The sequence below is a fragment of the Monopterus albus genome, unplaced genomic scaffold (assembly GCF_001952655.1).
Source record: "Monopterus albus unplaced genomic scaffold, M_albus_1.0 scaffold286.1, whole genome shotgun sequence".
Taxonomy (NCBI): domain Eukaryota; kingdom Metazoa; phylum Chordata; class Actinopteri; order Synbranchiformes; family Synbranchidae; genus Monopterus; species Monopterus albus.
The window spans coordinates 547,328-564,483 of NW_018128166.1; the positions used below are offsets into that span (position 1 = coordinate 547,328).

Genomic DNA, 17,156 nt, shown 5'->3' on the forward strand with positions numbered 1-17,156 from the left:
TTGCAAAGCAGCTTTTGACAGCGTCTGCAGAGACGCAGTCAGCGACAACCAGACGTGCATTTCTGCATTCAGTTTCAAACAAATAGAGCATCCTGTTGTGTTATTACACTGTTGTATTATGTCATGATATTAAACAAATTGAAGGAATCGTGGCGTTTTATAATTACAAAGACGTTTTCCTTCCAGCGCATTATTTGAGTGCAAGTCAGGGAGCGGCACAGCGAGAGACACGGCGAGGAGCAAACGTGACACCCAATATTAATATATACAGCACTTTGTTGTGTTATTCCACTGTTGTATTATGTCAAGATTAAACAAAATGAAGGAACAGTTACGATTTACAAATATGCCAACGTTTTGTTTCAGCGGATCTTCTGTATTGACCGTAAGTCTATAGAGCAGTGAGACAGTATGCCTGGAATGAGCGACTTACGCAAATACCATTCATCCCATCTCAGTAACACTGACAACTGAATTCGTGACAATTTTCTCTACGATTGTCATCTATTATATGTGTATAAAGCTTAAGAATGGCATAATAGGAGCACAAAAGCAATGAGGAAGAGGAGAAGCATAGCGACAGCTGCTAGACTTGGGGGGTCACGTGACTGAATAGAGTTGAAATGGCATTTCTAGCTCAAGGTATGCTGGAGATATTAAGCTTCCAACTTTGCCCCATTCATTTCCAATGGGGAAATTTCTGTAAAAAAAGCTGAATATCTTAAAAAGTATAAAAGTTATAAAAAAGTTGTATACAAGCACACGTGTCCTTAAGGAGATAAACAGTTTGATACCTCAATGGCCCTTCTAAGTGAAAGTATGTGGAAGGAATGAGGTGCCAAAGAACAGTGGCGGAACCCAAAATAATAATAATAATAATAACTAGAAAATTGCATTTTCTGAAGAAAATGCGTATGGATGCTGACCCCATTCATTTTCAGTGGGAAAATTTTTGTGAAAACTGAATTTATTTAAAAGTTATAAAAAAAAGTTGTATACAAGCACACGTCTTTAATAAGATGAACAGTTTGATACCAGAATTGGTTGTCTAGTTAAAAGTATGTGGGAGGAGATGAGGGCCAAAAAATGTACGGAAGAAACAATAATAAAAACAGCAAAACAAGAGTGTGGATGCTTTACAGCATCCACACAATTATTTTGCTGACCAGAGTTGGTGAAGTTGTGTCTGTAGCAGTTTGCATACTCATTTTGAACAAGTTTGTGGATACACTGAAGTGCAGCTCCCCTTCCTATACAGATACAGTCATGTGAAAAAATTAGGACACCCTTTGAAAGCATGTGTATTTTGTAACATGTTTTAATATATGGTTATTTAATCTCAATTTTAACAATACAGAGAGATTAAAGTAATACAACTAAACAAGTAAAACTGAAGAAAAGTCTTTTCAAGATCTTCTGTAAATGTAATTCTACAAAAATGCCTATTCTAACTGAGGAAAAAGATAGCACACCCTCACATGTATGCCCTCTTAAAATGGCTCAAATCGAATAGGCATTTTTGTAGAATTACATTTACAGAAGATCTTGAAAAGACTTTTCTTCAGTTTTACTTGTTTAGTTGTATTACTTTAATCTCTCTGTATTGTTAAAATTGAGATTAAATAACCATATATTAAAACATGTTACAAAATACACATGCTTTCAAAGGGTGTCCTAATTTTTTCACATGACTGTATACAATTGTTGGAGTTATCAGGTCAGCCCATTAATTAGTGTAATTAGTCTTGGTCCAGGCAGTAAGTGTCTGATATGAGCTGACGGCCTCCAACCCACACGCCCTCTCAGACCGTTTACCTTCTTCGATAAGTTTGTGAGCTTGCTAATCGGACACATTAATCACTTTGGCCCCAGTTTGCTGTTCAACTGTTTGCTGTTGCATTAAGACTTGTTATCTTTATTGGAGCCAGTGGAGAGTGCAGTAAATCAGAAAGAGGAACAACCTATACCAGCATACACAGGAACACAGACTGGATCCTTAATAGCCATAGTTGAGTATTTTTAATCATCTTTTACAATGGCTGGATGTCATCTAAAATGACAGAATGATAGCAAAGTTCTGTTGCTGAAGTGTTTCAGGAAGTTTGCATTCAGGCTAGATTTTATTGTTTGAAGGAGGTCAAGGGGAAACCTGATTTTCTCTCAATCTTTTTAACAGGCTTGTTAGTCAATAAAGCAATAAGAGAGTCCCTGACAGGAGAATTGTTCCCAGGCTGTTTAAGGAAGAGGGACCATCCCTCAGGAAACAGGAGCATTCAGGCCACCCTGAAGCTGAGTGGCTTCACGGGCCCTTTGAAAACTTTTCTAAACTTTCCCTCTTCATGTCTGATCTGTCTTTATCCCCTATCAGGCAGAAGCCTCACTATCTGTCTTTTTCACTCATCCTATTCTTCATGCTCTCTTTCATCCCAGGATCACTTCTTTGGCCCTTTGATTAGCATACCAAAACCCCATGCATTTCCCTCATGGTTTAAGTGCTATTAATGGTAATTGGAGGCAGGGAACTTCTAAGTAGCTCTCTGCGGGTCTGTTTGTACACTCAGTGGGGGAGCTCTGTGCATGGGTGTGTGCACCTCTGCATGGGTGTGTTTGAACCAGATGAGATTGCTTCATGCCCCAGGCTTAATACACAGGCTGCCAGAAACACCTTATCAACACATCTGTATTTCTGTTGGCGTAGTGTATGTGGATGACAATTGGTCTGATTGATTTCATCACAGTGCAGAACAATATCAGTACCTTATTTCAATACTGATATTTTGATCTATACATGTACATTCATCACTTTAATGAGAGTTCACTGGAGAGCAAAATAGGTTTTATTTAAGTAGAGACAGCACAGAAAAACCTAGCAAGGTGTACATTTTAGATGACTTAATCCACAATGAAATTTGTTTAACTCATCTGATAATTATTATTTCTTTTATTTATTGATTTCATTGCTTTATTTGACAAAAACATTGCCCATTGATAAAATAAAACAAGCTCATTGATCAAACAAGCCAGAGAAAACATTAAAAGGAAAGTGTCATCTGTTGACCTTGGACACATGTTTAAAAGGCACCAAAAAGTACAGCAAGATGCCATATTTTATTTTAAAAAATGCACAAAACAGTACCGCACATATCTAGATGCACACTTTGATGATCTGTTAGTGTCTGACTCTTCTGCTCAGATTGTTGTTGCACTGAAACCTAAGCACACACAAATACATAATACCAAATGCTAAGTGTGCTAAGTCCCAGTTTCATTACTATTAGAGCAGAAATGATATAGGATACCTATGATTATCTAGAAGTAATTATTAATCATATTATTAGTAGAACTAGTGTAGTATCAGTAGCTATAACAGTATAGTAACTAATAGCTGCTGCAGCAGAGGTAGCAACCATATACTGATTTGAATGCACAGTTACACTTACAAGGCAGCCATTGTCAAATGCTTAATTAACATATTCTGCCTTAGCACAAAGTCCAATTAAGATATCAGAGCTTAGCAAGTGTGATGAATCAGGGCCCCAGTGTGTGTGTGTTTATTTTGTCATTAGAATATCACTTTGTGTTATGCTATGGTTAGCACGCGGGGCACTGAAGGAGCAAATTGGATTGGTCTTACAGTATGCAAGTCTTACATCTTGATAAGCGCCGACAAACAAATGGGATTGGTGGCGTGTAAATCTGAAGAAGTTTGATGAGCCGAAGGAGCAAATTGAATTCTTAACTATGTAAATCTGTATCAGCTCGATGGCTCTCCGCCCAACTCCAGCCTTGCCGCTGCTTAAATCATGCAGTTGTTCCCTACTGTTCCAAGATCTCTTGGCCATTTGCCATGGCACCCAATCTGTTTTTGATGACCATGTAGGGATGTAGATATACATATGGGCAACTGAATCTCTCTCTGGTTTGCCGTGCCTAAATCACTCTCATTCTTTCTTTTTAATTTTCCCTCTCACTCGCTCAACACACAAACACACACACACAACTTGTACAGTTGGCAGAGAGCGATTGCTTTGATTGAGCCATCCATGTATGTTGACTCAAGAGATTACTCAGATGATTGGCCATAGTAATGGACCTCCTGCTTTCTTGGGAAAACATTTTGATCTCTGTCTCTGAGATAAGGCAGATGACACAACATCTCATTTTTACTGTAATTCTCGTCTGCAGCCCTTTTGATTCATACCTTTAAAACAGTATGTATTACTTTCCTTATTGGCCGCCCTCTGTCCTCTTGTTTGTGTAGCATGTTACACGAAAATTTGATTAGATTAGATTAAATTAGATTCAACTTTATTGACATTACACATGTACAAGTACAAGGCAACAAAATACAGTTTAGAATCTAACCAGAAGTGCAATAACAGCAGTGCAGAGTGCGCAGTATCTACAGTATGTACAGTCAGTACAAGTTCATTATTACTTGGATACCACTTAAATGTGTATAAATATACAGTGATCTACATTTTCCTGTTTACTGATTTGTGTGCATCTTTTCAGTTATCCATACAGTGAAGACAGCAGTCAGGGGAAGCAGTACATGAACACCAGATGCCCTGCCTGGTGTGACCGAATCCTCATGTCCCCTTCTGCCAGAGACCTGGTCTTAAAGGTGAGCCTCAGCCTGCCATTTTTTGGTGGTTACTTTTTAAAGTCGGATACCTTCAGGATTTGCCCAAATATCACCGCTCCTCCTTTAACCAAAACACAGAGGTCTTTATTAATTCATCATTCTATTTCTCCAGCTCCATCGTCTGCGATCCACATCCCCCTCCCTGCCTCTGTCACTTCACAGATGGAGGGATGAGGTGTCTGTGAATATTAATTTGAAACACTAAGCCACGGGTCCACCCAGACAGTATATATATCCCGGCACTTATAAAGCTCCAGTGGGCTCCATCTTCTTCATAAAGCCACAGATCTGTCTTCTTCCTCAGATAGTCAAACCCTGCAGGCCCTTGCTTGGCTTCCAATCCATCCCAGCCTTGTAAACTCTAGCCAATCTGCCACCTCTGTGCCCTAGTCTCCCCCCTCCTCCTGCAGCCTGTGCTGCAGTCTGTTCACTCTTGACTCACTAGTTTCTTTGTTGGATTTCTTCAAGATCCACTGGGCAGCCCTGCAAAGTTTTTCCCACATTTTATGTGTCCTCTGTTTTACTTTTGAATTGGGAAAGAGCTGCTTTGACCCCCAGATATCAGTTTGTTAGCTTTACCTCTGGAACATGCAGGCTTTCCTCTGTTAATGTGTCTGTGTGTGAAAGAGATACAGCAGTGTATCTTACAGTACCACTTCACAGCAGGGGGCTGCTCAGGGTGTTTGGCTTTCTTTTGTCCACTGCAAATGAGAAGTTCCTTCCTGAGCTTTCTTCTTTAACAACTGAAGCATCACAAGGACTCTACACTCTGACCAGAACAATAATACTGTTTTACAGTAAGTTGTGAAAAACAAAAACTGTACAGCAATTTAAAATAACATCCAGTGTGTTTCACCCATTGAATGTGTCAGAATCATGTAAAAAGTGATTCACACACACATACACACAGTAGGGATGCTGTTTGCTTTTCTTCCCCTCAAGCACCGGCTAATTGATTGTAATGCAGGGACGGAGTGGAACAGTTAGTGTGTTCGCAGACTGGCTGATGATTCACTGAGCACACACTCTCTGGCTCCAAGCAAGATTGGTGAGACATGGGCCCGTAAACAGCCCGACGTGTGGCATCATCTATCATGGCACGGTCGGTTAACTCGCCATCATGTTATTTTCTGCTTGCCGAGCCCTAACACGCCAAAGGTTGGCCGCTGGCTATGCGGTGCGGCACCAGTTCCGGGAGCACCGGTAATGAATGTTTAGCCGAGCGAGCACTCCCTCTCTGCCGGAGGGCCCCGGGTAATTTGTTTATCTGTCTGAAGATTATGCAGCCCAAAAATCCACAATTTTATGCTGTCTTTGTAAATTATCAAGTGTGTGTTTGATGAATGTATCTCAGGCTGTTGGAGGCAGTGGCTCAGGGAAGGCTGCCAGACAAATAGCGAGGTGGCAGCGCGTAGCCCGTATAAAAGGTAGTGAGGTGGAGGCACACGTGTGCTAACCCCACTCAACCGCAGGATTGGCCTGAAGTTATTTCAATTTTGCTTTATGGTTCATTCTAAAGCTCTGTGTCTCTTCTGAAGTGCCAGTGCAGCGCGGGAGTCACAACTGGTAGCACCCAGCAGCCCTGGGTGTGTGAACATGTATGTGGGGGGTTGGGGTGGAAGTTTAAAAACTCTTTAGTTCAGCCAGACAAGTGTGATTTATACTCCAGTCTGCAGATTCATGTGTCAGTGGGTAACAGCTTCTTTGTGTGTGCAGAGAGTGATATCGAAACATGATTCTCTCAGATAGGCTCCTAGATTACAGTGGGAGTGTATCTGGTCCAGAGGCAAATGTCCGCCTTGTCACTCACCCATGCATTTCTCTTCAAAGTAAAAACTGTGCAGTTTCTGAAGATCCGTTCAGTTCAGTGGACACTTATGGTTTTCATAAATCAGATGCTGTGCTGCCGCTCTGTGGGTATGATAATACTTGGATTTTCAGGAATTTAACAAAACAAACATAATACATGTGATGTTTCCTAAATTTTTGTCATTCATTAATCCAGCATCGTTTCATTTTCTTTTGGTCACTTTTATTAATTTTTTTGTACCTGCACATTGGCTTCATTTTATCAGCGATTGTCCCTTAGAATTCTGAATTGTCTTACTTAGCATACCCCCCCACCCCCTTCAAATATTTACCCTAAGTTGGAAACTGAATGGCTGAGTCAGAATATGAACACTGATCTGGAATCTTACACAGATGGCAAATAAACCACACATTGTGACTGCACTGGTAATATATAAGGATCTTACTACTGCCTCAATAAAGTGTTACTGACCTATTTTCACACAAATAAAAAAGATTGAACCTATGTGCCTTTGTTATTTGACCTCTGCAGTAGATCAGCCCGACATATTTGATTCTCACAATTGAGCAGCTCTAGATGACTTTTATTTTGAAACATGAAACAAAATCTTGCTCATTGTGTTTAATGTATCTGGTACACTGATTGTTCATCCATGAAACATGACACAAGCCTGTAATGACTGTGCTGTGTAAAGACTGTACTGCTGACTCTGCATCCTGTATGTGAGTCATGAACTGTGCTGCAGCACAGTGTAGTTATGTCCCTTCTTATATGGAATCGGATATACTGTTGATCATGTTTACATCACAACTATTTTGATTTTGTGTTTCTGCAGCCTGAAAATGATGACAGATCAATAGTCTATGATAACATTGGGCCCAATGTCTGCATGGGGGACCACAAGGTAACAACAAGGGCTCTGCCCACATAGTCACTGTGTGTGATCATGTTATGATGTAAATTCTGTGAATCTGAGCCTGAAATCGAAACAGACAGACTACTCTGAACGCAGCTACATTTAATGCAGTAAAACACCTGTTGGTGTTACATGTTGTCTTTAGATATTGGAATTAAGAGACTGATAATGTTGTTGAAGTGTTTAAGATATGATTTACTCCTACCATACATGGCTTCAGCTACAGTTGAGTGTAAAGTTTGTATCCCTTTATTTTGAAATGGCTAAAAGAGGGAAAACAATGATTTTTTTCTCATCAACATAATATTTAATGCACATTCAATTAGTACAACTGTTCCTTCATCAACGCAAGTGACAGAAATGGTAGCTAGTATAAAAAGAAAGTTATAGTAAAATAATGAAAATCATATCAGTGTAAAGGTTTGCATCTTCCTGATACTGTGTATGTCCTCCCTCACCTCAGCGTTTGGATCCACTCAGGTGTAACTTTAGTCTATTCTTCATGGCCTACTTGTTCCAAGTCTTCTAGACTGCTTGGTTGTCTGCGATGTACAGCCCTCTTCAAATCGATCCCTGGGTTTTCAATGATATTTAAGTTTAGAGACTGGGAAGGCCACCTTATTCTTTTAAACCATTCCTGGGTTGACTTTGCTTTGTGCTTTAGATCATTGTCTTGTTGAAGGATCCACTGCCCCAGCATTTTTAGCTTTCTGACTGATGGTAGGAAGCTTTGCTTTAAAATCTTTGAAGAGGGCTGTACATTGTAGACAACCAAGCAGTCTGGTAGACTTGGAACAAGTAGGCCATGAAGAATGGGCTAAAGTTACACCTGAGTGGATCCAAACACTGCTCAGGGGGAACCCAAACAGGCTGGAGGAGGTGAGGGAGGACATACACAATATCAGAGAACATTTCATAAAGGAAGATGCACTTTTGCACTGATATGATTTTCATTATTTTACTATAACTTTTCTTTTATACACTCCCTGACCATTTCTGTCACCTGTGTTGAAGGAACAGTTATACTAGCTGAATGTGCATTAAATACTATGTTGATGAGAAAAAAAATCTGTTTTCCTCAGAAAAATCACAATCTTGCAACTAAATTTAACCTCCCAGCAGCTTTACTTAAAGCTGTTTAGATTTCAGAAGGAAGCTAAAAGAAGTAGTAGAGAAAGTGCTGATTACGGTCTGTCGCAGGAGCTCAAACTGCATGAGAGGCACCTTAAGTTAGGTCTTTAATCATTCCCGAGTGTGACACAGACAGTAGTGTGTGTGTGCAAGGTGATCCAAGCACACTGACGAATATTATAGCAGCCCCCACCTCCAAACCGCACACTACTGTTAGCATCTGGCTGTGTTTAAAAAAATGTCCAGTGCAGTTAACACATAGGCCCAAAAAGGCACAGTGCTGGTATGTGAGTTTAACCTGTGTGTCGTAGGTGCTCAGAGGGGAAGGGGTGTAGAAGTTATCCCAGAGAGGATTAATGAAGTTGTTTCTGACTCTGGTTTGTCTCTGTGCCCCCACCAGCCTGTCTTCCTGTCTTTCCGAATAACAGCGGGGGCAGGTAAACCTAATGCAAATAAGCACAAGTGTTGTGTGGTGCAGTGATGTTGTGGTAAATATTACTTTTTCTTTATTATAATTCTTGCCATTGCTGAATTGTTTTCTTTGAGTTGCTTGATTTTTCATTACATTGCCAAATTCTTCAGAAGGCAAATTTACCTGCTTGAAGAGTTTTATTCCAAAATAAAACATCATTGGTGGAAAAATGTCTCATGATTGCTTAAAATGCTCCAGTCATTTTAAGACATTTACTTACAAACTAGAGGTGCATCTTGTATTTTTCTCTGATGCAAATGGCTACTTGGTATCTAGGACTAAAACATCTTTTTTTTATCTACAGGGAAGTGTTGCCAAAGGGAGGAGAACATATTTCGTGAAGCGCCTCTGTGAGAACACCATAGAAACAAAAAGGACATCAGCATACACACGAACACACATATGCACACACACGCACACACCCACACACACACACACTTTGCACAAGCATACACTGAAGAACCTAGATAAACTTCTTCAGCAGTGCTGACCAGTGGCAGTTCTGACACATCATCCATACACAAAGCCCACAGTTTTCTCTCCATAAAATACTTGTTGGGATGTGGACTAGCACCCGAGAGCCCGGCTCCAGACAAGACACACATCGCTGACCTCACTGTTGCCATGCAACCCCATTAACTAGAGGAGAAAAAGGACAGACAACTCTTCTCCATGACACACAGCATTGTTGCCAAAACTCTAATTGAAAGCAGTCTTACTTTACTTACATACTTGCCACTTACATACTTGCCCTTTGTAGAAAAGTGCAATGCAGAAAAAGTTGTATTGTTAGGTTTATTTGTACATTGGACAGTATAACATAGCTGTTGATGGTTTTAATGTCATTCTCTTTTCTGACCAAACGTTGTGGTCCTATTGTTGGAATTTGTTGGACTGTAGAACGAAAGAAAGTCACTTTTGGCTTTTCCCGTTTAGGGGTCGCCACAGTGAATCGTCACACTGACGACTTGCATGTTGACATTTGGTACATGTTTTACGCCGGATGCCCTTCCTGACGCAACCCTGATTCGAACCCGGGCCGCAGCGGTGAGAGTGCTGCGCCTTAACCACTAGCCTACCAGGGACGATTGGACTGTAGAACACTTAAGTTTATTTCAACTATATACAGTATATATATATATTTTTTTTTTGTCTTGAGTTGATATTGTGTGCACAACACACTGCCATGCCTGACACATAGGTTGAGTCTCATTTTCTACACTGTGCTTTTTAAAGAAATAATTTATAATTATTACTAACCAAATGTTGAAGCTGAAGTGCAGTGCAGAGACAGAGTGACTGCTCGGGTGTCGCAGCAGCCACTCTGACCTTTGAATAGTCCATACAAGAAAAAAAAACTCTTCAGTGATTTATTGCCTATCCAAGAATGTTTTAAGCAAGGTTATAGACCATGCAAGTATATAAGGTAGTGTTTCAGTCCTATGATTTCATTATATTCTTATGCTAACTTATTTCTTTAATATTATAGTTCTGAATGTAATATTTTCGATAGGCTTTGGTCTACTAAACAGTTTTGTCTATTTTTGTTACTGCATTATGGTGCCAAGTATTCTACACAAAAATGAAGTGTGTAAGAGTTCTGAAATATTTAGGGTGTTTATTATGAAATGTAAAAATAGAGAGAAACTCTAAATGTGGGGAAAGAGCAGGAAGCCTTGCTTTTTATTAGTTTTGTATGTAGCCTCCAGCAGCCTTCATTGCAAATAATTGGAGCATTACAGGGCCGAATGGAGACACCATCTTTTCTTTTTATTGATTTCATTTACTACACTACAGATTTCAGATGGTGTGAAGTTGCCAGATTGATCCTCCATGATTTTTTTTCATCTAAATCACTGCAATTGGAAATGATTTTATGCCTGCCACAGAATTTATGTTGTCTTGTGTGATTTGGTTTGTAGGCAAAAAGTATATTATAAAAAAAAAAAAAAAAGGCCTGTTTGCTTGTGTTCCTGCTGGTCATTGTGAGTATACTTTAGGAGTATAAGCTGCATTTTTTCTTCACTCCATCTTATAAAAGCAGATAGAGATTTTATTCTAGCCCCTTTTGGACAGCCTGGCCTGTACTGTAGGTGCACTTCTCAAGCAATAAAAACCATTAGAGCTCAATGGCTGTTTGTCCTCATTACCTCTCATTTTACCCCTTTACTGGGGTAAGAGCTCCAAATCAAAAGGTCTTCATCAATTAGGCTTACACCACATCAGTGTATTAGTGTATTATTACAGCAGTGTTATGTAGTGATGGATCTTAAAACTAGGTTTGAGAATTACACATTTCCTATGGTGGTTTTTCCCCAGGGAGATGCACTGTGACACCAACTTTAATTGGCAGAAGACTGGCTTTCATACATCCACGAAAACTAATAATCGCATGAATGTATAGTTAGTAATGAATGAATGAACGACACTTTATACTTTATATCAGCTCTATGTAGATTTTTCTTTTTTCTGTCTACTTCTGTATCGACACATTGGCTAATATTCCCATATAATATTTTGTATACAGTATAAATTCACTCCCTAAAGAAAACAGTCACATGGCATAACTGGGGGTCTGCACTGATCCAGACAGAAGTTAAAAGAGGAAAGTTATAGCTGCAGCAGCTGAAACCCATACTGACCCAGAAGTGAGTCATAAATCTATATTAAACTTTATATAGCATTCCAAAAATAAGAGTGGAACATAAAATTTGTTATAGCTTGCCAAAAGTAAAAAAAAAAAAGATAAAATGAAGTTTCCTGTCCCATTAATATTAGCCTACAGGCTAATATTCAGGAAGGAAATGTTTTGTTATTGTGGCCTATATCAAAGTATTTTCTCTTTCATTATATTTCAGTCAGAGTGAGAGCAGGTGTTCATTCTATGCACGAATTACCAAAAGAATTCTAAGCGATACGTGATTTTATGTCTGCTAATGTCTTATTGGTTGAGTGCATGCAGAAAGCTCCTACTGACTAGGACTACAGAGGGGATAGGACAGGTGTAGTTCCGCGTTAAAGACAGCGGGGGCGCACTTCTTTCAAACGTCTCCACACTGCTGGGGATGAAAGTGATCAGAAATGTTTCCTGATTACACCAAATATCGAACATCATACACTCAGCACTCAGATAGTTTTGTTAAATGCTGAATTTATCTATGGGTCCTTTTCTGGACACCCCCACAGATAAGGTCCAAAAGAGTTTATAAATCCCATGAGTTGGGGAAAATTAAAATGACTGCAAAATAACACAACGGGAATTTAAAGAGAACAGACTGAGTAGATTTTAGTAGAACGTATTTTTAATACTAAGAGCTGTCAATAATAATAATCGTTTTCAATGAAATATTTAATCATTTATTATACTAATGATGCAGAGAATTCGTTGTTCTTCCTCAGGTTCCATCAGCACTAATTTTCTAAAAGCATCATCACCGTGATAGAATTCCATTGTTTACTGTCATAAATTTATCTTTCATTTATGATAAGCCCATACATTAAACAAAAGCCATAATAAAACAAAATGCTTGTTAAATAATTTATTCATAATACAAAGTTTTTTCTTCCCATAACCGCCCCAGAAGCAATAATAATCTCTTTAATTCCAACATTAACGATGATCCAGCTTTCTCTTGCGTTGTGCGATGAGGTCAAATATAAACTCAATGAAATCAAAAGAAAAGTCTGTACTGATGTCGTTATTTAAAACAAGCGGGTTTTCTTTACAATGACTATTTACAGCATTTGCGTCTATACATTTGTATGTCTGTAGAGAACAGAAGTGTAAAACGTGGAAGAAAGAGGCGACATTAATGTGCAGAAATAAAACCAAAGCAGCGGTTATATCTTAGAGGTGATATGCGCGTCACGGCTGCGGGGCATAAACACTGCCACGTTTCCACTGGTTGAAACAACATAACTTATTCAGTAAAAAATATATACAATCTCACATACATTCATTCATCGTACATACGTTCATTCATCTCAATGCCGCGCCCCCTCAAAGAGTTTCTTCTCTCGCCTTTTAGGACAGTGGATACCCTGGTTAAACTAAGCTTTAGAAGCATCGTAGGCCCCGTTTACACCTGCCATTTTAAACATGCGTCTGGGATCCGGATCGGTGTTGGCTGAATAAATCAGGTCTACTGAGGTACAGCAATTATTCCTCAACAGTCGCATTCAGAGCCAAAGCAGCGGCCTTCCTGACTTCACGTTTACAGGGCCGCTAATTTAGAGGTGATTAGGAGAGTAATGTAATAAGTGTCGTGGATCATACATGAGCAAAGTAAAGAAACATTTGTGAAACAAAATTAACGAGTCGTGCCTCTAAGTCCAACACTGATCCGGATTGTTTATTTTATTTTGTTTACATTTATACGTTGTATAACTCCAGTTGGAAAAAAACTTAGTGTCGCCAGTTTCCTGTTTGATATTTGTGTCTAACAGGAACTTGTCATCAAAGGTCTGCTGGCAGTCCGGTTCTGAAACGAGTTATATATCCGTGTATACAGTGTCTGTGACCGTCAAATGTGTATCTGGCCCCGCTGTAGTGAACGCGTCTTCAGTACTTCTTGACGAACACTTGGTTTTTACACATTTTCTTGCTCTTTCTGAACAAGATGCGATCCCCTTCAGGCGCACGTTCGTAAAGTCGGGTGAAAAGGGGGCAAAGAGTGCGACAAATGTCTGTTGGACCCTTTGAGCCCCCCTCACACACACACACACCCTCGCAGTTTGTGGCCATCACAAGGTGTCCGAGCTGTTACTGCAGGGGCTGATCAGCGCCAGGTTGGTGGACTTGTGCTTTTTCAACAGTCTCGTGATTTTCTCGTCGTCTGAATTTGGGTCCAGTGGTTTGTTGTACTCGTCGTCGTCCTCGTTATCAGAGTTCTCCTTCAGTTTCTCCGTCTCAGAGTCGTGCTTCTTCTTGGCCGAGGCCATTTCTGCTGCGTGTCTCTTCCGCCATTTAGTTCTTCTGTTCTGAAACCAAACCTGTTAATGAGGAAGGGAGACAGAACCTGTTGAGATGCGCGCACAGGATCAACAGGTCGAGAATTAAGCAGCTATAGTCAAAGGCAGAGATCAGAGAAGGTTGTCGATTTCAGAGTAATAGACAATTTATTATCATTATAATAATCATTATTATTTTGTTTTATCAATCATACCATTGAAAATTATTTTTCAAATAAATTAACATTTGATAATTTGCTTAAAATAGCAAATAATATAATAGAGGCTTTAACTTTATAAAATACTGAAAATAAAAATCAAAGATTAATCTAAAGATACGTATTTTTAAAAATGCTAAATTTAACTTAGTACTATTATTGTTGTTATCGATTTTACTGTTAGTGACATTCAGTATTCCTTGTTTTCCGTGATAAAATCTTCAAATCTCAGGTTACATCAGTAAATGAATATTTTCTACGTTTGCCAGACATTAGCAGGTGTTAGACAGTCCTCACCTTGACTTGGCTCTCGGTCATTCCTAAAGAGTAGGCCAGGCGGGCTCTCTCTGGGCCCGCCAGGTATTTCGTCTGCTCGAAGGTTTTTTCCAGTGCAAAAATTTGTTGTCCTGAAAAGGTCGGTCTGGAGTGTTTCTTCTTGCCGTCCTTGTCCACCATTATGTTAGCCTGAGCTGGAAAAAAAAACGTGTGTACATGAAAGACAACTGTTTCTACTGAAAAAGTTCACCTCAATGCACGTTCACGCACACTTCTCAGTGGAAACGAGCTTGAAATATTTTTAAAACTCCTCTATTACAATTTGAAAGTTCAGCCACATTAAAATTTAATGTTCACTTACAAACTTCAGGTGTTTGTGTAAAATGCACCCTTACAGTGACCATGTAGGCTACTGGTCTATATTTAAAAGAGTGAGGCTATCGGTTAATACTAATAGCATTCTTATTTTATTTTATTTTAATTTTTTTATTACTGTGAAAACCACAGGTGTAGTTAATTTTGTGTGTCAATGTACGGACAGGCCTGTTACAGCCATAAATGACAAGTAGTAGCGCTACAGAAGAATCATTCTGCAACTCCACAAAGGAACCTTCGTTTTTTCAGAATTTACACTTAATTGACTGAAACGTGTTCAAACAGACAGCCAGGACTTACTGGGGCAGGAAACTCGCGGGTCCCTCCAGGGTGAACCCTGCATTACCCCGGGCCAGAAGATGGGCGCCCTGCCTGGCAGCTCGGCTAGGGGCTTCGGGTACCGCGACACCGCCGGGCTGAAGTACATCCCCGCTGCAGCAGCGGCTGCGGTGGTGGCCAGGCCGTTTATCCGGGGGAACCCAGACAGCAGCTGTCCGGCTGTGGTGATGGGTCTTCCCAGGATGTCGCTTATTCCATGCGGCGTCCCCCCGGAGATCTGGGAGTTGAGGTTGGAGAGTGGAGGCGCCTTGAAGCCCGTCGGGCTCTGCTGTAGCGCGTACGGGAACAGCGATGTCTTCATTTCGGTCATATTGTGCAACGCCGCCAACGGGGTGCTGCCCAGGACGAAAGCACTCTGCCGGTTAGCCTCCATCTGCCCGACCGCTAACATTTGTGAACATGAACCACCAAACTCGCTTGGATAAAAACTGGTAATAAAAATAAACAGGGGTAAATAGAGGCACAGAGCGGTCTGGAGGTGAGTCGGAGCCAGGCCACTTCTGCCGCTTTCTCCAAAAGTATCCTGGACGAGGAAGAAGAGTCAAACTGTTGGGAAAACTTGAGCAAACCCGAACTTGTTCTCTCTTCGGAAGTGAAGAGCTTGCTCAGACTCCCAAAATGTCTTTCCGTGTATTTGATTTGGTTGGAGTCTGTCAGCTGGGAGAGGGCTGCACGCGCCCGCCACAAGAATCCCCGCGGAAATCGAGCGGTCTGATGATGGTTTTAGTGGTTTTGATGGGAACCATTAAGGGGTCAGCTTGTCTTCCCATAAATTGACTCACCATATGCTGGGAGTGAAACGGGAGCCGCTGATAACAGCGCAGCCACCTGCACGCGCGCTATCCCCATTGGACAAAGCTGAGTGAGACCGCTCTGTGATTGGAGGAGACAGAAACTCCGCTGCTACACGTGCGTCTCCGCTGGACTGATGCTGCATTGATATGCTGTCGAAAATAGGCGTTTTCCGTTTATCTGCATGTTATTTGGGCTGCCAGGATAGATGGCGAAAGTGACGTTAACAAAGGATGCATGAACTGAAAAAATAAGCGAGCATGGTATGCGATTATACCTTTACTTGTGTCTTCAATTTTAAAATAACAGTATATTTTTACTCTGCGCGTTAAATTAGCTTAAATCAAGGCAACCACAGACGTGTACTTTCTCCAAATTTCCTCCATTGAGGTTCCTCCATACATGCAGAACCAAGGCCATTATTTGTCGCATCTAAAACTACTCGGATGTTGCGCCAGGCTAAGCACTGACGCTCCGGAAGATCCTGAATGCATCAAAAGCCACGCTGTATTAAGATCTTCAACGCTGCTGTTAATAATGGTGCGCCTCTCATTGTGGAAATAATTGTTTCCATCTGACAGTATACATCTACATTTAACTGTAACTCAAGATTAGATTTTAAATTATAGGTAATCCGTCCCTAGAGAAAACAATTCAGTTTAAATTTAAATTTTTACCTTCTGTAAGTTGTTTAGTTGATATTGTTATGATACAGTACAGTTTGGCCAGCGTGTTTGATTCCCTGTACAATATTTTGTCATTTTGTATTTTGTGATCCCGTTACTTTGGCTAATGAGGTCGGATAAACTCAGTTAATCCAACGCTTGCTGTAGTCTATTCTTCTGTCAGAAAATGTTACCGTTTCACTCACCCCTCTCCACCTTTCAGAACAAAACCCCTTATTTCACGTTTTTCCACTTGAAAGAACTGGATTTAAGAAAAAGAACAAATAAACAGAACAGCATAAACTGTTTGTACAGGAAACAGTACAATAATGCAAACATGCATTATACAGCATAAACTCTTGAGGTAATCTGTGTTTCTGAGAGAAACTCGGTGTTATTATGGTGAAAGTGTGTGAGAAAAAGCACCAGGCTCCAGACATCACAGCCAGTGCTGTAATATTTTGTGGAGATGTGAGAAAGTTTTAAGAGTGAAATATGGCCACGTTAGTATTTGAAATGCTTCAGTAAATGCACTTGCTCACCGGGGGAGAAGATTGGAGAATT

At 40.3% G+C, this 17,156-nt stretch overlaps 2 protein-coding genes across 6 annotated transcripts in view; one reads left to right on the top strand and one right to left on the bottom strand.

Annotated features, from left to right (window-relative positions):
- inpp5a (inositol polyphosphate-5-phosphatase A) overlaps positions 1 to 9,956 on the top strand; it is a 218,766-nt gene extending 208,810 nt beyond the window's left edge. For 3 of the 5 annotated variants that reach the window (XM_020622674.1, XM_020622673.1, XM_020622677.1), the window contains 4 exons: positions 4,516 to 4,627; positions 7,294 to 7,362; positions 8,906 to 8,942; positions 9,282 to 9,956. In XM_020622674.1, the coding sequence (XP_020478330.1) occupies positions 4,516 to 4,627; positions 7,294 to 7,362; positions 8,906 to 8,942; positions 9,282 to 9,331 (268 nt within the window). In that variant the 3' untranslated portion in view covers positions 9,332 to 9,956. Of the gene's footprint in view, positions 1 to 4,515; positions 4,628 to 7,293; positions 7,363 to 8,905; positions 8,994 to 9,281 lie in introns of all 5 variants that reach the window. The other 2 variants (XM_020622676.1, XM_020622678.1) reach the window with 1 other exon arrangement.
- Positions 9,957 to 12,348: 2,392 nt separating this feature from the next.
- On the bottom strand, positions 12,349 to 16,371 carry nkx6.2 (NK6 homeobox 2). The gene is made up of 3 exons (XM_020622671.1): positions 15,097 to 16,371; positions 14,443 to 14,615; positions 12,349 to 13,969 (listed from the first exon to the last, which is right to left on the bottom strand). Exons 1-3 carry the CDS (start codon positions 15,524 to 15,526, stop codon positions 13,721 to 13,723), a joined length of 852 nt encoding a protein of 283 aa, XP_020478327.1. The 5' UTR covers positions 15,527 to 16,371; the 3' UTR covers positions 12,349 to 13,720.
- Positions 16,372 to 17,156: the final 785 nt, after the last annotated feature.

Coding starts and splice junctions, on each gene's coding strand:
- nkx6.2 (XM_020622671.1), bottom strand. CDS start 15,526: ATGTTAGCGGTCGGGCAGATGGAGGCTAACCGGCAGAGTGCTTTCGTC. Junction 14,616..15,096: donor CCCGCGAGTTTCCTGCCCCA/GTAAGTCCTGGC, acceptor TTTTTTTTCCAG/CTCAGGCTAACATAATGGTG. Junction 13,970..14,442: donor TGACCGAGAGCCAAGTCAAG/GTGAGGACTGTC, acceptor CCTCATTAACAG/GTTTGGTTTCAGAACAGAAG.